This window comes from Camelus ferus, chromosome 26 (genome assembly GCF_009834535.1).
Source record: "Camelus ferus isolate YT-003-E chromosome 26, BCGSAC_Cfer_1.0, whole genome shotgun sequence".
Lineage (NCBI taxonomy): Eukaryota > Metazoa > Chordata > Mammalia > Artiodactyla > Camelidae > Camelus > Camelus ferus.
The window spans coordinates 18,973,917-19,000,652 of record NC_045721.1 but is presented as its reverse complement, the minus strand read 5'-3'; the positions used below and the strand labels follow the sequence as shown (position 1 = coordinate 19,000,652).

Here is a 26,736-nt window from a genome sequence, read left to right as displayed (position 1 = left end):
AGGGTTCCTTGAGCTTAAGCATGAGCTGTGTGTGTAGAGACAGTGTTTTCCACACCAAACCCCAACTCGAGACACATAATCTGGCAGTTACGGACATCAGTGTCATTATATGAGGACAGTGAAACAGAATGTTTAAAATAAGCACTATACTTGAAATTCTGTGACATATGGTAACTGTACCATTACAGATCCGTTGTCTAAACTAAGTTTAGTGTCAGAACGGTGAATTAGCAAGAAAGTAGCTAAGTAATTTGACTTAGCACCTTCAGTAGCTAAAGAGGAGAAGATGAAGAGGTTGATTTGGCCCTAATCAGAAATTAAGGGACAGGAGGGTATAGCTCAGTGGTAGAGCACGTGCTTAGCATGCAGGAGGTCATGGGTTCAGTCCCCAGTACCTCCATTAAAAAAAGATAGATAAATAACACCTAATTACCTCCCCCCTAAATAAGTAAAAAAATTTTAACGTGATGATATTTTACAAAAGAAATTCAGCACGTCATACGAATGACTGCCAGTCTAGTCTGAGCAGCTTTGTAGAACACAACTTGAAGAGCTTTGTAGAACACTCACACACGCACGCACACATGCACAAAGAAAGTTGATTACTAGTTCCAGAACTAAAGAAGATACATTTAAGAATTTTAGAAAGGACAGCCAGATATGGGGAAGTAGTGAAATAGTTGTTCTTACACCAAGCATCTTCCTTCCCCTACAAAACATACCTTCCTTTACCAAACCAGTTGGCCCCGTCTCTACTGTCTACGTCTGATGATCCTCAATCTCTGGAGCTCACTAAACAGATGTCCCTCTTTGCCCATGGAGCCCACCCCTCTTTATGTCTCTGACATGCTTCAGGAAAAGCAGCCTTAGGAGGGAATTCCTGATGAGGAACTGGAGGAATAGCTCCCAATAAAAAAAAGGCTGGAGGAACTTAGCCACTCTCTTAACACCTCCATGGTCATAAGAAATCAACCTGTTCAGTTGGACCTTGTTTCTTTAGGACTCAAATAAGTAGCTGTCATCTATACGGACTCATTAGCTTTACAGAACTAAGGCAAAATGTCACCCTCCATCAAGGTCTTGACAAAGATCCCCAGCTCTCTGTGGAATCAACAAGGTGCCTGCCCATCACTTCTCCAGGCTGAGCTCCCGGTACCCGGGAGGCTGCTGGAGCAGATCCTGGGGGCAGAGGTAGGCTGTGGAAGAGCAGGTTTCTAAATCACACAGTGGAAGTCAGAAATTGGTGGTCACAGGACCAGAGAATCGCGGTGAACATCCCCACACAGGGCCTCTAGGCACTTTGGGAACAAGAAGGTATCGTGCCCTCATTAGAAAGGCTTTCCGAACAAGTGATCCACACCGCAGGCCTCAACTTGGCTTCTAAATATTTCTTCTTCAGTTTTATCTTCACCTACAAGTCAGCCTCCCTCTAGACTGAGTCATTTCTTACACATAGCCCAGAAACCACTCTGATGCTGAAGTTGCTAAGATCAGGAAGCTTCTGAGAGCACAAGCTGGACTTCTCTTTCCTAGAATGGGAGGGATGTCCTATGCTCTGAAGCCTGGGTAGCCAGAGTTCGGAGTAACCTGAATCTCTCCCTTCAGTAGGCTCTAATAGAGTCTTTCAAACAAATAGTAATTTCCTCCCCCAAATCATCTGCCAGGATAATATATTTTAAGGCTCTGAGACCCTTGAGTGCCACTCTATATTCTGATATCTGGTGTTTTTGCTAGAGAAGGGAAATAATCCGATTTGATTCCTCCCAAGATTACTCTGACTTTAGTGTCGAGAAGGAATAGCTGGGACTAGACTGGAGCCTGGGAAGCCAAGCTCTGGTTGAGATCGTGTCAAGAGATGACCATGGTGGCCTGAAGCGGTGGTTTCAGTGAAGTGGAAAGAAATAGACTGATTCAAGAGATATTTGGGGTAGAGAAAAAGGGGAACTGGTCATTGATAAGGTGCAGAGAAAGAGGGAGGGAGGAGTCAAGGATAACATTCAGGTTTGTACTTGGGGAGACTGGGTGGGTGGATGGTGGAACCATCCACTGAAACAGGAAATGCAGAAGCAGCGCGCGTTCAGAGAAGATGGTACACGTGGTGGTGTAGACGGTGAAGTTTCCGATGCCTGTGTAATATCCAGTACAGCACAGGGAACTATATTCAATATCTTGTAATCGCCTGTAATGAAAAAGAATATGAAAAGGAATATATATATATATATATATATATATGTGTGTGTGTGTGTGTGTGTGTGTATATATGTCACTATGCTGTACACTGGAAATTAATACAACATTTTAAATTGACTATACTTCAATTTTTTTAAAAAATAAAGAAAAAAGCAATGCAAGCTTTAGGAAAGATCAGAACATGCCTTAAAATCATAACTCGAGCAAAATATTTGAGGATTACGTGGAAGGAAGCATAAACCATGTTCTCTACTTTATATCAAAGTACCACTCACACTGCAAAGCCTAGACTGGAGAAAGAAAGTCTCTTAACTGATCATCGAAATTGTTATTCAGTGGGTTTTGAACATTTCTGCTTTCCCTTAGATTTTTTTATGATTAGTTCTATTAGCTATGGCTTCTGTACTAATATCAATTTAAGGCAACCTAATATTCCTGAGACTAAAATGGAATGTTGATGATTTTGAGAAGCTATTCCACAAAGACAGTTTTACTACAGCATACATTTGGGCAAGTGGGTAATCAGCTTACTTGTACTGGATAGCCCTAGCTATGTTAAGCACAGACAAAGAATGAGAAATCTTTCCTTAAGTTGTACGGAGCCAGATTCATAACCATCCATCACTTGCTTGGGCAAGTTACTGATAAACTCTGCAGAAAAATAGCCAACAGTGTGTCCCTGCATCTTGGCTGTTGAAAATGAGATTCTTTCTCTGATTGATGTTAGCAGAGAGGCTTGTAAAAATGCATTTCCAACTGATTAGTTCAGAAGGTGTCAATCTCATGCAGTTTTATGACCTGCAGACTACATGCCAGATGTACGTTTGCTTTTTATAAACTAACAAAGATGAATGACTAAATTTGAACAGTCCTCTTTGGCAACTGTGCTATATATTGCCTAAAGGAAGACACTGTAGGAGCGTTACAGGGGAGGACAAGCCGTGAGATGCATTTAACCCTTAATTTACCAGATTAATGGAGATAAAACATATGTGGAAGTACTTTTACTCTTAAGGAGTTTCTGCTTATATTAAAAAATGGATATAGAGGGAAAACGTGCAAGAATATCGTTTGTGCTGAATTACTCCCCCAAGCATATGCATATCCATTCTAAATCCATGGAATAAGAATTCTTAAATATATCTTAAAACATATTAAAGATTCCTCATGAAGTCTCAACATATAGCCATGAATTTTTGCTGGAAGAGTTTTTTACATTTTTTTTTTTTTTTTTTTGGAGGCTAGAAATAATGTTGGGACAATAGGTCAATAGTATACTACTTTAAAAATCTGGGGTTTAAAAACTATGCCTGTATTTCTTTGAGACAGAAGGAGAAGAAATACAATATATTGCATTATTATAATATAGCCCCATGAAAAATAAGCCTCTAGCATAGTTTCATCTTTCTTCCACTAGAAATATTGAGAAATATTTTGACATTTTTCATCTTTGTGGCCTTTTGGCTAAGAAAGCAATATTTTGATAAATTTTTATGAAATTTCAAAGCTCAGTTTCATTGGATTTTCTTAAAACATGATTTCAAATCTGTGTCAAAGGACTAAATATGCAATTTCAAGTAATTAACAACTCATATTTTTAGAAAAACCACAGACAGCTACATGAAAATGTGACTATAATAAAGAAACTATGTAATAAGATCCACTTATCAGAAATTCTGGCTCAGATATTTTCATGTGCATAAAAGTTATGGGGACAAAAGTCAATTAGTGTAAAAAGAATCCAGCACTATACACTTAATTCTAGTATTTACTTATCAAGCCTTTTTTCCCCCAACTATATGGAAAATAGTGTGATTTTTAGTTAATGTCTCTGGATAAACTACATCTCTTTCAGTTTCAAGTGACAGAAAATCCAACCCAAACAGGCTTATGGAAGAAGGCAGTGCTCTGGCTTCTAGAACTGAAAATCCAGGAGATCAGGTGCAAAATCCCCAAAGATGTCACTACGACCTGTTGTTTTTTTCTCTCCAGCTCTTGACTCTGCTTCTTCTGGGATGGCCCCTTTCCCAGAGGGGTTCTGCTGTAGCAGCGGCAAGAGAGATGCAGCAGACCCCAGCCTCACAGCCTTACAGCTCCAAGCCTGGGGAGTGCAGGGGCGGGGGAACCTCTTTTTAGACAGTTCCTGAAATTCACCCTGATTCAATACGTTAGGTCCCATGTACATTTCTGAACCACACATGAAGGGAAATACTCATGTAGACTGACACTTGGGGAGAGCTGGGTACCCAAATGAAAATTCAGAGCTCTTGCCTAAAGAAAAGGAAATGGGTGTTAGGAGAAATCACAGGTGTTCACCACGTTCTTCTTCAGGAGGGCAAAACGACTTACGGACACCGAGCCAGGGGCCCTGGGCTCGTTTCTTACCTCACTGTGCTGTTGCTGACCTGCTTCTAGACTGGGCATTACGATTCAATCTAGTCTGTTTTCTTTTGTCTCAGTTTGCTGTCAGGGAGTGAATGGACAAGCTTATGTTCTATTAATAAGAGTAGCCTAAAGCAAAAAAACAATGACTGGTCTGGTTTTTTTTAAATTAGTTATTTCAAAACAGTTGTATAAATAAAACATAGAAGTCAACTAGATATTTTCAGCTGAGTTTGCCATAATAGGGTCACACCAAGACCTGATAGTTAGGTCTGAAGATTTTATAACTATTTTGTCAATTCTCTCAAGGGTAAGTAAAGTCTTCAGAAACTAATGTTTTTATTAGTCTGTACAGAGAAATGCAGTCACCAAGCAGATAAAAATTTATGTGTCAACTGGTCACTGAAAAATGAGCTTAAAGGATAATGTCATCAAGCCATCACACCTGACACTAGTATCCGCTATTGGATTGGTTTATATGTTTCAAACGAAATTCTTACATGAGCCATTGAGTGTAGTTTCCTTTTGATGTTCCTGGAGAAGGCTCTGGAAGGTTCAATCTACTACTGTTTTTATGGCATCAACAGTGTAGGTCCATTTTTAGTGATCGGTCTCTTATCATTTCCAGTATTATGGCTTACTTACACTTGCCACATTTTAATTAACACCTGCCTTTGAGAGGAGGCATTCGAAGGGCTCAGGTTCCTGTTTAAAATTTGAGAAATGCCTCATTTTACTTGGAACACACTTTCCTATTCTGGGGAAAACAATTTCCTTGAAAGATGATTGGCTGATCTCCTCCATTGTACGTTGATTTGCACTTGCTTCATTTCACAAACCTTCATTTTCTGACAATTTCCCCAGTTTCAGAGCTTCACCCAGTATGCGTACCCATCCCCTTGCCATATACACTTACTATAACTCCTAGTGCATTATCTCTAAACTGCAGAAGCCCTGATTAAGTGCACTTACAACTACTCTGTGTTCCTTCCTGCTACTACGGGCAGACCTCTGAGATACCGCAGGGTCGGTTCCCGGCCACTGCAGTGAAGCAAGCATCCCTGTAGAGAGAGTCACAGGAATTTTTTTTGTTTTCCAGTGCATGTAAAAGCTGTATCTACACTATACTGTCATCTATTAAGTTTGCAGTGGTATTATGTCTAAAAAGCAATGTATGTACATTCATTAAAATACTTTATTGCTTATGAAGGCTAACCATCATCTGAGCCTTCAGCAAGCCGTAATCTTTTTACTGGTGGAGGGTCTTCCCTCAAGGTTGTCGGCTGCTGACTGGTCAGGGTGGTGGGTGTGAAGGTTGGGGCTGCGGCAGTTTCTTAAAATGAGACAACAGTGAATTTTGCCCCATCGATCGACTCTTCCTTTCACTTGAACATTGAGAGGCCATTGGATGGTTATTACTTGACCTGATTTCAATATCTTTGTGTCTCAGGGCACAGGGAGGCCTGAGGAGAGGAAGAGACACAGGGAAACAGCTGGTTTATGGAGCAGTCAGAACACACTCTCCATTTATCAATTAAGTTCACCCCTGGACAGTTCACGGTTCCTCAAAAGAATTATAACAGTGACAACAGAGTTCACTGCTCACAGATCACCATCACAAATATAATAAGAATGAAAAAGTTTGAAATATTGTGAAAATCACCAAAACGTAACACAGAGACAGGAAGTGAGCAAATGCTGTTGGGAAAAGGGCGCCCATAGACTTCCTCATGCAGGTGGCCACAGACCTCCAATTTACTAAAAAAAAAAACCAAAAAACAAAAACACAATATCCACGAAGCATAGTAAAGCAAGCTCAATAAAATGAGCTATCGTTTGTTCTAATCAGTCATTTTTTATTTTTTCTCAGAATCAACATCATACGATTCTTTTCAGCCATCGCCAACCCAAACATTTACTGGCTGGGAAAGCAGCTGCCAGCATTGTGTTTGTATTTCAGTTGGTTTCAGAAAGTAGGCCTCCTAGAAATTACTACCAGAGAGGGAGAGCCAATCATTTGATGTGCAAAAAGCCAGCCAGCAAACAAAACATATTCTACTTCATGGCAGAGAAAGACGGGTCCTCTTACTGGTTTCCGTTTCTCTCTACAGATGGACTCATTGACTGTATGGACCCGGATTGCTGTTTACAGAGTTCCTGCCAAAATCAGCCCTACTGTCGCGGATTGCCTGACCCCCAGGACATCATTAGCCAAAGCTTACAGTCCCCGCCTCAGCAGGCTGCCAAGTCCTTCTACGACCGCATCAGTTTTCTCATAGGATCTGACAGCACCCATGTCATACCTGGAGGAAGTCCTTTCAATAAGAGGTTAGTGCATCTCTTCCTTGTACAGATTTGTAGCGATATTATCAACAGTTACAAGCCCTGTGTATGAAATGCTGATGACTGAATTCGAGCGCAGTGCTTGTTTTTTTTTTTTTAATGCAGTTTTTCCTCGTTTGGCAAATCCTTCACCAAACTTCGCCTTTCAAGCATTTTTGACACCGTTCACATACTTTGTCAATTTCAGTACCTAATACATAACAGGACATCCCATTAAAGAGTCAATAAATCTTCATTTAACTAGTTGATTTTCTTTGCACAGTTGGAAATGTTTCAAAAGAAGCAATGAAAAGACCCCAAAAGGCAAAACAGAAGTGCACTTTTTTTTAAGCTGAGCTCACTAAATAATATAAATTATGAATTAATGTAATGGAACTGCTAACGGCGTGGCAGTAAGATTGCATAAGCTGTTTGACTGGTGCTTTACAGAGCAGTAATGACCTGAAAATAAACCAGTAAGTGAAAGCAGGTGTCTTGTGTCTCACTGAGCAAAAGAAGATGATTTACACCAGAACTCCTGGGTCAGCCTCAATTTAACAGCATTAATGCAGTGAGACCCAGCAGTTGATTAAAAGTTGTTGCACAAATGTTCCTTATTGCCCCCTTAAATCTTGTACTTCTTGGTTCCTGCAGATTTACGGATTGCCTTGGAATTAATTGGAAAGTATACTTTTCTTCATGCAAGCACCAGATATATGACTTATGAAAAAAAAACACAGCTTACAATTTTAAAAATTCGTCTCTAAATTATTGGTCTTGATAACTCTCCAAAAACCAGATTGCAATGAATTAAAACCCAGGGTAAACACCAGGCATTTCAAGAATGTGCATTACAGTGAATTAAAAGGGATATAGTCTTAAATCTGATTTTTGTGAATACGAGTGCGTCTGATAGTGTTGTTTTATCCGAAGATTGAGTTATCTCTACATCATGATCATGTTGGCCTAAGACAGATGTTCTAATTCTTCTACTTTTCCCACAGCCTTGCATCCGTCATCAGAGGCCAAGTACTAACTGCTGATGGGACGCCACTCATTGGAGTGAATGTCTCATTTTTCCATTACCCGGAATACGGATATACCATCACCCGCCAGGATGGCATGTGAGTTGGTCCCAACACCCAACCTCTGTTTGAAGCATTTTAAGTATAAAAATTAGGTATTCTTCTATCACCCAACATGTTTTACTGTCCCTTTCAATGTGGAAATGCAACAACTTTTAGACTCCAGAAATCTGTGACAGTACCTGATGGCAGAAATTTAAAGTCATATATCCCTAGGTCTTTAAAAGTTGATTTAAAAGTTGATTTCATTTTCTAAGGCATGATAATAGTGTGCTGGTGTCATAGGAGGCTGTTCTTTGTCTTAGAAGATTCATGTTGAATTATTTGGGAGTGACGTTTCGTCGTACCTCCAACCTAAGTTCAGATGGGTCTGGAAAAAGAGGAGATAGGTAGACAGATAACTCACATTTGGAAAAAAGTTAATAAAGTAGTAAATCTGAGTTAAGGGTACATGGATGGTCATTGTATACGTCTTAATATTCCTGTAGATTTGAAGCTCTTTCATATACGAGTTGCGGGAAAAGATTGCTCTCTTTATAAAGCAGATTAATTTAAGGAGGTGAGCGTTGGGAGTTATATGAGATCCAGATGATTCACTAAGCACATCTTGTTTTTCCTTAGGTTTGACTTGGTGGCAAATGGTGGGGCTTCTCTAACTCTGGTATTTGAACGATCCCCGTTCCTCACTCAGCACCATACTGTATGGATTCCGTGGAACGTCTTTTATGTGATGGATACCCTCGTCATGAAGAAAGAGGAGAATGACATTCCCAGCTGTGACCTGAGTGGCTTCGTGCGGCCAAACCCTATCATTGTGTCGTCACCCTTGTCTACGTTTTTTAGATCTTCTCCCGAAGACAGTCCCATTATTCCTGAGACGCAGGTAGAACGTTCTAACAGGCAGTACTGTTACACTAGCCGTTTTCAGATCGTGTGGTTTCCAAAGAATTTTTTTTAGAGGATTGCAGAATTCCGGGACTATCCTCCATAAGTCTATAGAACAGCATACAGGATGTGTTGTGTGTGTGTACTGGAACGGGTGTTGTTGCAGTGGGCTATCAGTTACGGCTTAAAGATCTCTTCAAAATACTTTTTCTTCACACTGTATCTGTATCTATTTATCAGTTGTGGCCAAATGAGGAAATGACTTAAACTCAACAGCTAATAATGTCTTTGCTCGTGGCCATTACTCTCAATAATTTATTGTTTCATTATTATTGTAAGTGAAAAAATATTTTAGAAAAGATGTTTTTTGACAGAGAAGATGTTCATTCATTTTCTCATGGTACTGTTTTTAAAACATGGTATCATGTCTTGAGTCCTAATAATTTGTGGTTCATAATATAGCCCTATTCTCCACCGGAAAAAAAACTATATAATTGTTTTAAAAATAGCCGTACTTTTCACTATTCATTTTATCTACTGAACTAACTGGGGATTGTTTTCCTTCCTATGTATTTCCAAATAGAAATAGCATTCAGATCTTAAACGTAGGCCGTTAGGTACAATAATAGTGGACTTCATTTGTAAATACTAAGTAAAAATACATACTCTTTAAAATACAACCTCACATAACAGCTTTGTCACATTCATTTTTCAAATATTTATTGAATACCTGTTCTGCACCAGGCACCGTTACAACGGAACAAAGCAGTTAACCAGTCAGACGAAGTACCTGCTTTCAAGGAGTCTGCCAGCTTATGGGGAGAGAGGGGTTCCTCCAACAAATAGATACATGTTGGGTTGTGAAAAAGGCTTATTAAAAAATAATAAAGCAGGGTGAAGTGGGTGGAGGTGCAGTTTTATAAAATGTAGTCCAGGAAGAGCTCTCTGATAAGATTGCATTTCAGCAGAAACTTTAAAAAGAGAAAGACTAAACCCCCCAAATAGAAGGTCATTCCAAGCAGAGCAAAGACCAAGTTCAAAAGCTCTGAGGGAGGAACATGCTTGGCTTGTTGGAGATGGACAGACAGGCCAGCAGGTGTGGCTGGAGTGAAGGCGGAGAGGTCACCAGTCACTGAGGACCACAGTAAGGACAAGGACTTTGCTGATTACAGCTGAGGAATGAGACACTGTTTAGAGGTTTTAAACAGAGCAAGTGCAGTTACTGATTTCCTTAGAAGCATCACTGCAATTGCTGTGCTGAGAATATTTTATTGAGGGTGAATCCTGAAACAAGGAGACCAGTCACGAGGCAGTCTCAGTAGAGGAAACATGATGGTGGCTTGGACGAAGGTGATTGGGGTAGAAGTGGTAAGAAGCAGACACGTCAGAATGGAATCCAAGGACGAGGTTGGAAGTAAAGATGACAGTTTGGGAGTCATCCATCAGCGTTGTAGAAAGACTTAAAGCAGAGAGTGAGATCTCATTGGGAAGAAGTCTAGGCAGAGATCAGAAGCTGTAAGATAACAGATACGGAGCATGAACCTGGGCAAATAGGATGCAGAAGAGATGCCTCAGTGATTTACTGCGTAACAGTCCAGCAGACTCTGAGCCAAAGCTTTCAGAAAATCATCGTAGCCTTGTCCAGTGTGATACTTCCCCCCAGCCCCAGGGTCCACTTTCCTCTAACTCTGAACTTCTTAGCCAGTAGATTTTTAGCCTAGAAGCGGTATCTGTTTCTAAGTGGCAAATTTCTAGCAAACCAGGTCACTGAAATGGGTTTCAAATAGTCAGTTCCATGAATACATGAAGGGTGTTTTTTCCATTCCATCACATGGTCAGCAAACATTTTAGTAAAAATTTACTGAGAACCCAGAATGCACAAGGTACTCCACCAGGGTAAAAAGAATAACGAGACTTGGATCCTGCCATTCTAAATGTGATGAAGATTTGAATGAAGAGTGTGGAAATTCAAAAGAGAGATCAGTTTCTAAGGAAGCCAAGGAAAGCATCACTGAAGAAGTTGGCCTTTAAGAGGGGAAAGGATATTCCAGATTGAAGAAAACGCGTGAGCAGCAGCATGGTGGTAAAAGCGAGCGCTGTTGTCTGAAAACTGAGGGCCAGGCTATGAATTAGCATACAATGGAGACCTTGAGTTCTTTAGGCAGTATGGAACCAGGGAGCCAGGAAAGATTGTTCAGCCTTTCTCTAAAGCTCACTCAAGTGATGAAATGCAGAAATGATAGGAGGAGACAGATCAGTGAACAGGCTAGTTTGCACTGTGTTTCCATCCAGATCCAGCGCTCGGACGGAGAGGGCCCACCAGTCACAACGGCAGCGGAAATGGAGAAGAGGAAACAGATTAGACAGAGATCTGGGAGGCAGACTTGGCAGGACATGGTTCCTAACTGAATGGTTTAACCTCAAGAACGGAGCTTACGGATCATGCAGCTAGCAAAAACAGGCTTAATGGCTTGGGTTTTTGGGTTTTTTTTTCTATTCTGGCTAGATTTACTTTTCCCACTAATGCAAAATAACATGGTCAAGTTAAATTACCTGAAGAAACACATATTTTAATGAACTGAATTACAGATATTTGTTCCATGGATGTGGGCTAATGATGACAGAGACAGTGATGCATTATTAAAATTAGGAATAAACGTGATATTTTGAAATAGAAAAGCGACTCCTGGAAGATCACAGAACTATTAATTAATGAAAGGCTGCCTTTCATATAGAAAACCTGTCAAATTTAGGTGAAATTATTTTGAAAATAAATCAAGAGGAAATAAATTATATGCCTTCTATTTTTAGGGCCGCTCAAGAGTCAAAGAATCTATTTTTCAAAGTAGCCCATTGGTTTTTCACCCCAATGATAGAGAACAGTGCGTTCTGTTCAGATGACTCACCCTGTACACTGCAGTCCTGCAAAAGTGCTGTCAATCTTACGTGTTACGGTTTCCCGGAGTCTGAGTTCTAGAAAGCTTCTATATGTTCATAAAACTGTTTTGTTTAAGACAGTGTGTATCTGCATTCAGTCGGCGTGTTTGGTAAGGAAAACGCCAACTGTAGCAAACTGATGTCTCTACTACAGCACACAATGGCTTCTCTAGCTCCCGTGTTGCCTCGCACCCCTCTTCATGCCAACACTGACTCACGGGCCAGGCTGGAAGTTTGTTCAGCCCGTTCTTTTGTGCTGCTCCCAACTATGTGATTGTTTATATTGAAGCTGTGCAGCTACCCCCTCAGTAGCAGGGGCTTTACTGACGTTATTAAAATTGGGAGATTACAGATGTACATAATACCTAACTGTCTTAGGCGAGAGGAGCTGTGGGGAGGAGAAACGCTGCTGAACACTGAGCCGCTATTCTGAGATTTTTCTAAACAAGGGAAGGTAGTCCTTTAAGTGTGAACAATGAATATTGATAGGGCAATCTGAGGAGGCCTTTGAGATGCTGTCTAACTCTCAGTAGAGAAAGTGGTGAGTTCCTGGGGCAAGTTCTTCAACACTGATAGCCTTGTACTTTACAGTGTGTGTGGTAAGTCTGCGAGGAGCCATTATCAGTAACCAAGCTGATAGGGGCTTTAGTAAGTGGACTCTGAATTGTCTGGATAGATTTTCTATACCATGGAACATATATTTTCTAAAATAATTAATGTTTTGGCATAATATATTTTGCGTAAGTCAGGGTAAATTTGTTGGCATTCGTGGAGCTAGTCACATTGATGGGTACATTGTAGGGTTAAAAATACAATTTTTAAAAATCTGTAAAGGAGATCACTCCTATGCAGGTAATCATATGAACTGTTTACACTCCAGTTTTAATTCAGAAAGTGTCTTTTGTGTTCACTCAACAACACATTAGTTGTTCTCTGGGGGGAAATTTATGCAACGTGAAAATACTAGTTCATGTGCCATCGTATCAAAAATCAGTGGTGAGTCCCAGCTCAGTGTTTTAACTAATTATTAGACTGTGCTATTGTTTCATTACCTTTCAACATGAATGTGGAATTTGCTACAATTTAACCCAGACGAATTGGTCTGTTTTGTCATTCCTGTCTTGATAGGCTGTGACCAGTCAGTTGGTGAGGCCTGAGACACAGGTTTAATCTCTAAATGAGCCAGCTGGCGTGAGCCAGGTCTTTGGCCGGAACTACATCCCTGTTCCGAGCTAACCATGCTACAGATGTCTGCTTTAATTCTCCAGGGCGATGGGGGTGAAAGGGGGATTAGTGAGAACCCACCGTGACGATACAAGTCCATGCATGTCGGCTGGATGGACGGGTCACAGCGCTTCCTGCGTGAGAAGTAGCGTCTGAGCTGTGATTAACGCAGAATAAATGGCAAGAAGCTTTTAGGAGGAGAAAAGTTGGGCTGGCAACCGAGTTATTTTTAATTATTGACCAAGATGACATCTCAAAAGCATATTTGTGAAAAAGGACTCTTTAGTGTCTTGGTGGTTCTGCTTCGTCCTTTTCAGTGGATTTTACCCAACAGTCCTACGTGATCAGAGTTTGAAGCTTCTTCTGTATTCAAACCTAGGTGCTTCATGAAGAAACCACAATTCCAGGAACAGATTTGAAACTTTCCTACCTGAGTTCCAGAGCTGCAGGATACAAGTCAGTACTCAAGATCACCATGACCCAGTCCGTTATACCGTTTAATTTAATGAAGGTTCATCTTATGGTAGCTGTCGTGGGAAGACTCTTTCAGAAGTGGTTCCCCGCCTCACCCAACCTGGCCTATACTTTCATATGGGATAAAACAGATGCATATAACCAAAAGGTCTATGGGCTATCGGAAGCTGTTGGTAAGTTCCACGTAAATATGTATTCTGCACCAAGAGAAAATTGTCTTGAAGTCAGAACTAACATAAAATTAATTTTTAACCCCTGGAAATCAGTGCATACGCAGAGAGGAAGGCAGTAAGGTTGCCTAGGAAAGTTATAAGTTGATTGGTTCAGGTCTACCATGGCAAAAAGGACTGTATCCCAAATGATGAGATGAAGAAAGTATCCATTTTTCTGGCTGAAACTGTGTCTTGGAAGAATGTTCTGAATGTGACTTCAGGTGGTCATATCTTTTTTTTTTCATGTTGTTTCCCCCCTTATTGTGTCCCTTCCTTTTTCCATTTTCTTCTTTTCTTTATAACTTCACCTCCTTAGCTTTCCGTATTCATTTTTATGTTTTCAAGACCTAACAACTAATATAGTTTTAACTCATAAGGATATCTTAACATAATATCAGACAACATTTGTGTCCCAGAATTACTGCAGCTCTTTGGACTAGAAGGACTGGTCAGTTCAATCGAAAGATATTCTTAAAACGTCCATCCAACTAGTCATTTCACTGCATGACTGGACTGTGCAATCAAAATGCGACATATTGAGATGTGCATAGTACAGCGCCAAGCTCAGGCTCAGAACATCAAAAGCTGAGAGATAACATGTGTTTTGTTCTATTAGCTTTTACCTGAAAATATAATAGACACTTTATTCTGACATTGATGCATGATTTTAACTAGAATTAGTTCAAACCAGTCGGATAATTGCCACTTCTCCCTTCACTTTGTTGTAGGTTTTAATTAAAATCCGTATTTCATTGTGAACACTGGAGTTTTTCATTTGTGATTTGTTCATATTAACTAATACTAGTTTTATTTTTCACTCCTGATAATCACATGTGACTATTATGTTATACCCTGGCTATCTTTTTGTTCTATTGAACCTTCCTTATTATAAATATTTTCCATAACTGAATATTCCTGGAAACTAAACATCTCTAATTATTCAGATAGCAGATACTATTTTTAGATGTTATCATCTCATCACCATTTGGGGCTAATTTATCCGATCTGATTACTTACCCAGTTGCCCGATCCAAACTTCATTTTGTGCTGTGAACCCCTTGCGAAAAAGTGATGTGGTAAAAAACGCTAGTTTCCTATCGTCGGTACAAAAATAATATTTGGAGATCATTTTTTAGAAAAACACCTTTTATATGATCAAGTCTTCTCATATAAAAAATAGACTTCTGTTCATAAATAAGTGGAAATAGGGTCTCAGAGCACATCTGTGAAAAAAGACAGTTTTATCAAAATCATAAATTGCATTTCTGCCTGTTGTTGGGAACATGAGCCGTGATTTGTTTTGATTCCAGTGTCGGTTGGATACGAATACGAGTCGTGTTTGGACCTGACTCTGTGGGAGAAAAGGACCGCCGTCTTGCAAGGCTATGAATTAGATGCTTCCAACATGGGTGGTTGGACATTAAATAAGCATCACGTATTGGACGTTCAAAATGGTAAGACCTTGTTCACAGATGCATAATATTGCTCACCTTCAAACCGATTAAATTGCAGCTGTAAGATCAGAATTAGCAGAAAAATGAATGTATGTTTTTAAAGACGATAAAAGCCTAAAAGTGGGAGCCATGTAACACACATCACAATGTTCATCACGACATAGTTTTCCCATTCAAATGTAAGCGACCGTCCTTGGTGCTGCGTTGAAAGGACTTTGTGCCGGCGTCTTCCCTAGGGATCCACCGAGGAGTTTCTGGTTTCACCAGAAGTCAGTGAGCTGATCCAAAACGCTCTAGGCAGAGAGGGTATAGCTTAGTGGTAGAGTGCGTGCCTCGCAGGCACAAGGCCCTAGGTTTCATCCCCAGCACCTCCACTAGGGGAAAAAAAGTGCTTTCGAGACGTTTACAAAAAATAGACGGAGGGTTTGTTTTTGTTTTTTTTTTTAATAAATAAAAACTAAAAATCCGAATGACTCTACCAAAATGCCTCTAACAGATCTTAATCCTTAATTCTTAGTCCTTAAGGATGTAGTCTGTTTTGAGTATCTGGGTTTATTTTTCCAGTTCTTCATACGCTGTATTTGAGGGTTGAAAAAATTCTCCCACTCAGACTGTGCGACACATACGGTTGTTTGGTTGTGGAAATGTTAGGGGAAAAAATAAATGACTAATCTGAGGGGAAAAAGCAAGAATCAGGGGTATTACTTGTAGTAGACCTCACAAGTGAATATGCTCTGAGATAAAATATGTCAAATCTTACAAACCAAAAGAAATAAGTTACTTGCAAAACGTGACCAGTTTAATCTCATAAAAGATATTATTTACACGAAACATGCTTGATTGTCTTCACTGGGTTTCTGAGATGTTACCCACAAGCTGGCTACATCTCAGATGATTTGCTAGAAAAGCAGACTCTCAAGGGAACTTGTCTAGCCTCCCATCCTAAACCACACCGTGCTAGTCACTGTCTTCTGTCCTCTTACAAACAGCCAGTGAAGATTTCACAGCCTTGTCAAAATAATCTAGCTTTTGTCTTAGCAGAGGTTTTTGGAAGATTCAGAATGTTGAACTGAGCATGGAAAACGATTAAATATTTATGATTAATGATCATTTTTTTTTTCAGATTCATGTTGCTTTGTTATTGGTTCTTTCTGTTAAAAAAAAAAAAAAGTTTTTCGGAGTTGCAGAGAATACATTTTAAACTCCCAAATGAACTAAATCAAAAGTGGTTTCCAAGCCAGGGATTGAAAATGCTGGTGCCTTACCTCCAGAAGAGAATCATACTGAGCAAATCAGTAGTGAAGGGAAAAAAAAATGCAGAAAACCCTTCGCACCTTTTCTGTTTGATAGCAGTGCTAAGCTCTACTCCCTGTCCAATTATGTCCTTCCTGGATGTCAGGTTTACTTCGGTTTGCACCCCCGAAGGTTGGGAGCAGGAGTGATAACCAGCAGAGCCACGTGCAGCACACGCCTTGGAAAAGTGGGGCTCCTGCCCGAGGAGGAGGCTGTCTGTGTTATCTGATCATCAGCAGTGGTCGTCTCAGTCTGTTTTGTTTGTAACATGTGGCTTAATGATGACCTTTCAAAATGCATACCCACATGCCAACCACATGCTCTTGATTAAATTCTCTAAAATTATATTTCATGTGGTTTGACATATTGGTATATTCCTTCAGAAGTTCTTTACCAAAAAAACTGGGGGGGTAACCTCTCCACATGTATTTTAGTTATTATACGACCATAAGGTAAAGTTCATAACCAGTGAACCCCAGGATTTCACCCAAGAGATTATGAACCAGTAGGGAGACAATGAGCAAAGAGCTTCAGGAAAGCCCACACCTCCGCAGTTCAACACTCAGTCTAGTGTTCAGGGGGATTAAGAAACTCATAGATATTCTGTGTGTGTGTCTATGTAATAAAAATACTCACACATTCTACCAGAGAATAATATATAATTAACTTTTATTAAAATATCAGGTCAGATGTGAAAACTGGACTACCCAAAGTTCTATGCTCCAAAAGTGTTATAAAATATATATTATTTTGTACCTCTGTAAAAAGTAAAAAAAAAAAATATATATACACACATATATGTTAAAATACATATGTTAAAATGCCAGGTAACCTAACTCACAGAGTGAACCAATTGTGATTTCAAATTTTACCCAAGAACAGTTTGACAAGAAGTGACTTTTCAAAGTGACATGTGTCTAATTGAATAAACAAAGTGATTTGTAACCGTGACAAGGTGGATGGGCTATGGAAATATATTAAGGAAGAAGAGAAGGCAAAAATGTAGACAATGACAGGTGTTTGTGCAGGCATCCTGGAACATGGAAATAAATATTCTAATGTTCATCTTTCTATTCTGTCATAATAGAGGAGACTCATGAAAGACCAATCATTCAAAGTAATGACTGAATAAATCAGACATAGTGGAGCAGGAGCCTGACTTGTAGGATTGTTCTGGTGAAAATTACAGAACTGGATTTTCTAGGAAATTATAGTTCCATAATTGTCAAACAACGTAATCACAGAAAGAAAGATCTTAGGTTATCCCTAATGTATGCTTTGAATATTCAAAGCAGAATGCCTTTCGTCTGTTGTTAGGACCCAGCCTTATTTAGATTATTTATCCTTAAATTTGAATAAACGTGTTTTATTAGTCCTGATTTCTTTCTGTAAATTTGCTATGATTGTGACATCACCCAAATGGCAAAGCATTAGAAGTAATCACAGAATCCACCTAAAATGTGCTGAGCTCTAAGAGGAACATAATTATTCTGATCTCTTCTTCACTTTAAAATTACTCCAAAATGGGAGAAAAAAACCACCTTCTCAAGTTTCTTGTTTGTACTTTCATGGGTTTGCTTCTTTTAACAGTATATCTGTTTAAAAGTATAAGCAGCAGGTGGTGTACAGATAACACATTGAGATGTGTCTTGAAATTTGTATAGAGCAATAACAGCTGACCATCCAGTTACATCAGACCAAAATGGAACCAGTGATCTATGTATAATAACAGTAAAAGGGGAAAACTAGAGTCTCAACTCAAATCTAGTTTCTAACTATGAAAATACTGAACATTTATTGAGAATTTTTCTCTGATTTTCATTGAAGACCAACATGGAGCAGACTGGCATTCTGTCTTCTTAAAATGATTGGCACTTTCATGTCTAAAAGCAGAATTCACTTTAAATAATAAACCATCCTTCCCGATGTTGTAATGTGTGAAATTTTGAATAACTGCATGTACATGCATTCCCAAATCAGACTGAAGCACAAGCAAGAAGAATCTTCTTTGACAGTTTGGTAGTATATTGGAGGTTTGATATATATTTCCTAACTTTGTTTCCCATGAAGTATATTTAACTTTTAAAAAATCAAATCATGAACTCATAAAGAAGAAATTCATATTTATGGTGCATATTTTTTAAGTTGGATTAATATATAATACTTTCAACATCCTTTAACAACTAAGCAAACGTGCTGGTCTCTAAAGCACATTGTGTAGAGATGGTTCTCAAACTTGGTTGCGTGTCAGGATCATCTGGAGAGTCTTTTAAAATCTCAGTACCAAGGCTGCACCCCAGACCAATTAAATCAGAATCCCTCGGCGTGAGAGCCCAGCATCCATATTTTTACAGCTGCCCTGTCAGTCCCAATGTGTAGCCAACTTTGAGAATCACTGACACTGAGAATTTGCAGTTTTAATTTTTCTTGTTTGTCCTTGTTTCTTTCACCAGACCTGCCTTAAATCCATAACAGAGAGCATTTTTGATATATCTTAGGTATCTCGTCATATATTTCACACTAAGTCATTGAATGGAGGTCTTTCCAATAGAACCTTCCATAAAAGTTTTCCCAGTCGGAATCTAAAAGGCACTGAACTGTGGTTTCTATCGTGAACATGTTTACTCTTCATCTTTACTCCTTTTATCGAAAGAAAAATGCGTTTCGTGTCTTCCAGGCATACTGTACAAGGGGAACGGGGAAAACCAGTTTATCTCCCAGCAGCCTCCGGTCGTCAGCAGCATCATGGGCAACGGGCGCAGACGCAGTATCTCGTGCCCGAGCTGCAACGGCCAAGCTGATGGGAATAAGCTGTTGGCCCCGGTGGCCTTGGCGTGTGGCATTGACGGCAGTCTGTACGTGGGGGATTTCAACTATGTTCGGCGGATCTTCCCTTCTGGAAACGTCACAAGTGTTTTAGAACTAAGGTATGTCTTTCCTCGATTTGGGATTTTGATCAAAGCTCAACACACCTTTATTTTTGAAATGTTGAAACGAGTGTATTAATTTGCTTAAACGTACCTTTCCAGCGTTGAATGTTCTCTTTAGAAAGAAGTTAAATTTCTTGGTTAAAGTTAGGAAAAGCAAAGCACGTATCTACTGTGCCACAAATGTCTGAAAGAGTGTCAAGCCACCTGGTAGAGAAAATGTCTCCCTGATTCCAGCGAATTTTCTACACTCCAGTGGGATGGAGCTATGATTCTGAAACCCCTTTAGTCACCTTTAGAATAACCTTGTGATATAGGTTGTTGCTCTTTTATTTCACAGTGGTTGAAATGAAGGCATGAAGTATTTTCCTAGAATATTAAGACAGAATAATAAACTAAGCCTATAACTTTCAACCAGAATATTGGGTCTTCAAGTTGGGTTAAATCCATTAGCCATAATGCCAGTGGTTAAAGTAACACGTGGTTGTTTTTGCTGTGTTCATTTACGTGTGATGATCAAAATCATCCTATTCTGTAAATTATTCGATAAGCCTTCACCTACAGAATTCATTTCCAGTGTTATTTCTGCTTAAGTTGGCAATTTTCCATAAAGTAATTAAAATCTCAGGATTCAACTCATTATGTTTTAGAAACCTTTTCTAACTATGCTTTTTTTCTACCTTTTTTTAATCTGCTTCCACCAAGAAATAAAGATTTTAGACATAGGTAAGCATCCTGCTTAAAAGTTATTGTGTATTTTCGAATACATTTCACCTTTTACATTTCACCGTGACTCTCTTGACGCTATTTCTAAGAACCTTTCATCATGAGAGAGGAAACTCAGTATCACAGAGCATCTAAGGAGTTAAAACTGCTCAAAGGAACTATTACTGCATAACATTGCAAATCATACTGGGCAATGTAATTTGAAAAATATTTTCAAATTGGCTAGTAAAGTAAATTTTGTCACAAAACGTATTATAATGAACATCTCTGTATAACAAAAAAAATCTGTACATTTCAGTTACTCTCTGTTGTATTGAACTGAACAAAATTTGACGGACAGTTGGGAGAATTCAAGGAGAGATTAGTTTGACTGGTAGCCAGGGCAGATCCTGGTTTACTGGACCCAAAGCTTATTCAATTTGAGGGACTCTGTTTTAAAAAAAAGAGAATCAAAAAACATTGTACTTCGGCAAATTCTTTAAAATATAAGATCGTGTGAACATGCTGCCAGGGCCCTCGCTGGGCTTGGAAGGAACCCAGACAAGTGAGGGGGCCCTAAAACTTATGCTTTGACTGCCTGGTAAATTCATCACTGTGGTCATTTAAACTGTGTATTTAAAACCCATTGAAACTGTATATTTTGTTTAGGTTGAGAGAATTACTAGATTTGCGTTTTAAGAAGTAGTGTTTCCATTAACATTATTAGGGAGGAAAAGACTTTCTTCAAAGCTAAGAATGAACATAGTTGAAGCAAATATTGGCCCAGAAGGTTTTCAGAGTCTATCTGCTCTGTCCACCAAGCTGGAGAAGGTGGAAGGCAAGTCTGTTTATAGGCACTTTGGACTGAAAACTTCCCTCAGGACAGCCAAAAAGGGAGAAAAAATGTTTTAAAGTAAAGCTAACAGAAAGCAAGACATATTTGGACATGCTAAATCTAGTTTGGCCATTGAAATATCTGATAAAATGATACTGGATGGAAAAATTAGCAATAGTTGATGTGAGACCCTTGCGATGATTACGTCCACATGACGCACTGCTGTGTAGAGATTGACAACTAGGAGATAAAAGACCAAGTTGTGCTGAAAGATGTGTAGCAGTTGCCTATCTGTCTGGTCAGGCATGGTCCCCAGACCTCTTCCTAAAACCCGTGATGGAACTCACGCTCTCACTGATAGCTCAGCCGCGTGCTAACATTAACACAGGATTTCTCCAGACTACTGAGCGTGCAAAGCTCTGCTTTTAGAAACCACAGCAGAATATCACAATTTTTCTGGCTTTGCCTTCTCGGTAACTGCGGAGAAAAGGCAAACTGGTGTGCACACCAACAAAACATGAACACGCTGGAGGCAGTGCAGGCAGGATGGTCACAGCAGCCATCTTTTAACAAGCTGGGCTGTTCCATGCCGGGCGCGGTGCCAGACCCACGGGACCCCAGATCCTCACGGCAGTCCTTCAGGGCCACGCGCGCACTGATCGAGGCTCCAGCACGTGCCGTATCTTCCCCTAGATACGTAACTAAGAAATGGGGAGCAGAGATGTGAACCGCTGTAAAGTGTGTGTTCTTTCCCTCCACCGCACAGCCCGTTTTTATCTGTCCAAATGGTTAACTTTCTGTGGGATCATTCCCTGGGTTGTGAAAGCTAGATTTATTTCACAATCATTTGACAAATTACTTAGAACTATAATCTCTTTCTCTGGAAACAAAAATCTGTGAGGTTAGAGCTGCATTATTATTAACAATACTTTATGCCATGAACTCATTCCATACTAACTCATGATGTCTGGTGGTGATGCTCACTGTGATCTCTCTCTCATGATCCTGCTCTGTACCTCATCTCCTCTGAACGTTACCCTGGCTGCATTTGGGCTCCTGCATTTCCTTTTATGCACCATGCATGTAAAATACACTGGTTTGGGTTTTTAATTGATATGCATCTTTATTAAATCAGTGTTAACTGATGACTTACCACGTGCTAGGCTCTACAAATAGTGATAAGAGACAAAGTCCAGGCTTTCAGAAGTCACACTCCAGTAGGGAAAACGAGATACACATGTAACCGACTAAGTAGCATCATAGGTACCATTCCTTGATGCAGTCGTATCCTAGCTCACACTGCAAGTGTGACACTGTGGAAGAAGATTACTGGGAGATGGGAGCGTGGTAAGGAAAAGTTTCCTGGAAGGACTGATATATGTCACAGGTCTAAGCATGAAGTCTGCTTAAACAGAACAAGAAGAAGAAAGGAGGGCAGGCATGAAGAAAGAATTCAGAGCAAGTCAAGGTACTTGCTCAAAAGAGATGAGCAAGACATGTTCTAAGAGGAACCCATCCACTTCAAAATTACAATTTCGGTAATACCAAAATTACCATGTTAGTAAAAATTTAAATTAATTAAATTAAAATGACTTGGGGGGCATTTTAATACATTTTAATGTTTCATGATGGTTTTTTTTTTTTTCAGAAGACTTACCACAAAAATATGTGGAATTTAATATGAGTTTCAATACACTGAGCAATTAGAGAGACAGGTATATAAAGTGTAAAAACTTCTTGTGGGGGCAGAGCATTCCGCTCCCCTGAGAAGTCAGAATCACAGCGCGATGAGGCATGATCATCTCATGCTGCCTGTGTTCTAATTTCAGAGACTGGCAGACTTGGAGAAAAAAAACAAATTAAAATGTTTTTAAAACATTAAAATAAAATATGAACACCACGAATCTGATTTTTATGATGATGAAAATGATTTTACCAGAGGAAGGATTTTTTTTTAAGATTAAAAAAAATCTAGGCATGAAAAGCAAAAATATCCCTTCTGGAGTCTCTGAAGCTAAAAACATAAAATAAGAAATAAAATTTTGTTAAATAAAAATACTGAACCAAACCCCGCTTTTGCCTTCCCCCAGGCCTATTCCAGAGAGACAGGTAGAAAGGGAATTTGGGGTCAGATTGCTCAGGACCTTGATGGGTCTAAGGAGTTCCGCTCCTATCCTACAAAATAAGAGGCAGTGAGGAACCATTCTCTGATCTGGAACAAGACAGCGGCATCTCTAAGTGGCCTTTTAGGAAGATGAATCTGGGAGATCAGTGTTCAGGGTGGCTTGAAGATCAGTTAGAAAGCTGTTACGTGAAATCATGAGATGCTTGGTACCTAAAATAGTCTGGGTAGCCATGAAGGGAATCGATCAATAAAATAAAGGAAGGCAGAGAATGGGCACACTACATACGAATGATGCAAATGAGGAATACACAGGAAATATCCAAGGCTTTTGGGTGCAAATCATCAAACAGATGACAAAATCATTGACAGAAATAAGGATTCCATTTGCTTAGTGACTAATTCATCAAAATTGACTTTACAAAACCAAGCTTTTTCAGCCCATCAGAGTGTCTTCATTTCACTTAAAAAATTAAAATTCTTTTCTGATGCTTCTTCCTATTTACTGACCTGTATGTACCATCTTTCCTGTACCAGCTGATAGGATCCTGCCTGGATTTCTCCTTATCCCCACTTTCCTGGTTACACTGAAGTCATTAAAGGCTTAGGAGCAGGTGATAGGAAGAAAAAGAAACTGAAAAAAAATGCCTAAATCTATAAAAATGAACAGTGAAGTCAGTTGTCAAGGATTAAATAAAATAGAGAAATGCATGATTCTGGTCTTCTTCCTATGTTTCCTGCCCAAGTAATAGTCTCATTAATTGGGCTAATGGGGGAAATAATTAATTTAAAATATTGAATAATAAGTATAAAAACAAGTCATTTTTAAATTCAGAGTATTCTGTCACACCAAATTTTAAAAATACTGCCAAGATGTTATATCAAATCAAATTCTCTAGCTATAATTTAACGAATAAATGCAAGTACTACCTGATACATTAGATGTTTTACATAAATGGGAGCTTCTGAAATGCTTAAAAAATAAGTTTTTTATATCCGCTAAACATTTTCCCCTATGATGTTTATAGTACTAGCTTGCTAACAAACCCCTTTTGTAGGAATAAATTGTAGTTCATCCCTGTTCCAATTCGTTAGAATTCCACAATAAAGGAAATTCAGTCAATTAACTAAAACCAGCCAAGGGCCATTTAAACATGTAGGTCTAAAAATCAACTTTGTGAATTTTATATCACCAATTAAAAGATCAAAGAAAGTGTCAATCACAGGTCTGTGCAGTTGAGTCAATTAAAGTTTAGATCCAACATTGTAAAAACTGGATTCAGCACTTCTCGTTGACTTAACACATAGAAATTAAGCAGGCAAAAATACCACGTCCTGGAGCCCTACTTGCAATAGTCTAAACAGTCTTTTGTTAGCCAGAAAATGGACGGTTTAATTTTATACATAAGTATAACTTGTACTCCTTCGAACACTGTGTTTTAAGGGCTGTGGTACAGTTTCCAACTAAAAAGATTAAAAGCGCTAATGATATCTATTCCACATACTTATGTCTCTAGTTTATGAAGGTTGAATTATGACAAAATAAATGAGCAGATCTAGTCTGCATTGACCGCTGGATCTGTGTCTAAGTGAGTAAGGCAGACAGAAGACGGCTCGGTAATTGTGATGATCTGGGCAATTTAGGATGAGTGAAGAATCAAGGCGCAGTATAATCAAGGTCCTTAACTTGATCTCAGCGTCTCTGATTTTGCTACTATTAGTCAAAAGCTCAACGTTATCTTAAACATTTCTGAAATGAAAATCTCAGTCATACAAGAAGGCTGTTTTATGCCCCTTCTGCTGAACCGAGATTCCCCCAAGCCGTGCACTTTGTAGGTTCCTGCACCCCGGCTGCCAGCAGCAGACTGTCTTCAGTCAGCATGGCCTCACGGTTTCACAGGAGATGCATTACCGGTCTAAAAGCGTATCGCCTGTTTGTACCACCTCCCCAGCCTCTCCAGCTGTGGCTGTTCAGGAAGTTGGAAGAGCAAGAACCAGAGCCTCCCCCCATCCCCCGCACCCCATCAGAAAACTCTGTGCTTACCTGAGGTGTCCTCAGACCCCAGGCCCATTCACACAGGCGGCTCAGAGCTTCCAGCCTGTCAACTCAAAGAGTCCAAACTGAGGGGTTTTTTGTTTTTTTAATTTTAGTGTTTTGGTACGTATCCCTTTTGCCCTGTAGGGGAGGCTGGAATCTCAGGAGCAGCTCTGATTTGTCACATCGGGCTTCACTGCAGGGGATGGCTCTGGCTCTGATCTCCCACCATCCTGCGGGGAGTATTTCCAGAGGGGAATTCTCTTTTTCCAGGGCCACGTCCTCCTCTGCATTTGTTCTTCTGACCAGCAGAGTTCTGTGCAAAATCAGAGCCTTCATTTGGTGGCCATTTTTAAAGCCATTGACGGCTATTGCTTGATTTAGAAATTTCTGTGTCTTGAAGGAAAGGAGAAGCTTCGGGATGGAAAGATCAAGGAGAAAGCGTCACTTGGACCTTCACTTATTACTGTCCCACTGGAATAAAAGTGACGCCAGTGAAGGAATAGCTTAGGACTTGAAAGTATTATTTTTGCACCAAGAAAACTCATGACCTAGAGCTAAGGAGCATGCCACTGCTTAGCAGCCATCTCCAACAGCTGTTGGGTTTTTTTTTTTTTTCCTCAAAATGAGGGACATCATAAAAAAGTATCCCCTATTCATTTACCTTTGTCATCATTGCTATAGAAACAACTCAAAATAGATGTTTTTCAGCAACATCTGCATTGTTTTAATAGCCTCAGATGTTATAACACCAGGACTAGGGAAACAAATGTAGACCTATCCAAGTTCAGATGATCATTTTTCCTTATTTTTATGTTCAGAAGGCGAGTCATGTTTTAGTTAGTCAGCAGTAACGATGACTCTCCTACGCTGGATAGAGTGACAAGGCAAAAGTCATGGCGATGTAAGAGGAGACAGGACAAAAGCCAGTATTAGGACTAGCTAATGTTTACTGAGCACATATTATGTGCTGGGCATTGTTCTAAGGATTTTACTTGTGTTAGTTCATGTTATCCTCTCAGCATCATATGAAATCCGTCTTATTATCACCTTTACAGATAAGGAATCAGAGGCAGAGATAAATGAGATAACTGGCCCAGGGTCACACAGTTAGGACAAAGCTAGTGTTCAAATCCAGACCCTCTGGTCCAGAGGTCACACTAATAGGTAAACAACTGGCAAGGAAATAAAATGTGTGTGTATGTATTTATAACCAACTCTACAATTATCCATGATTAGTATGTAATCAGGGAGGTAAGAAAGACTAGAGAAGTCTCTCCAGTGTCTTGTCTTCCAAAATATATCATCTCAATTGAATTGCAGATTGAATTGCAACTCTGTCACCAGCTCTGTGTACCTGGAAGATCAGCTCTGCCGCTACCAGACTGTCTGTAGAGGAAGAAACCTCTATAAATTGCTCTGAATATTATATTGATATGTAGCTTTTTACTTCGTTATAAAGTACCACATTCAGGAACACAGTATGTTTTGCTGCATTTAAAGTTTCAGGCATCAACTTAGAAAAAATGATACAGTGACACAGCACTGCAGTCGCTCATCAGATGTAAGCCAGTAGTTCTGAAGTGCTTTGTGTCAGGTGACTTGCATCTCTGTGCAAGTTCTTCTTACCGCTTTTCACCCTTTTCCACTTTTA

The 26,736-nt window shown here is 39.5% G+C and overlaps 1 protein-coding gene across 1 annotated transcript in view; it reads left to right on the top strand.

Moving 5' to 3' along the window:
• Positions 1–26,736, top strand: part of TENM3 (teneurin transmembrane protein 3) — a 540,843-nt gene that overhangs the window by 471,172 nt on the left and 42,935 nt on the right. The window contains 7 exon segments of the mRNA XM_032468497.1: positions 6,684–6,900; positions 7,899–8,018; positions 8,601–8,862; positions 13,405–13,672; positions 15,022–15,165; positions 19,136–19,385; positions 20,091–20,111. Coding sequence (XP_032324388.1) covers positions 6,684–6,900; positions 7,899–8,018; positions 8,601–8,862; positions 13,405–13,672; positions 15,022–15,165; positions 19,136–19,385; positions 20,091–20,111 — 1,282 coding nt within the window.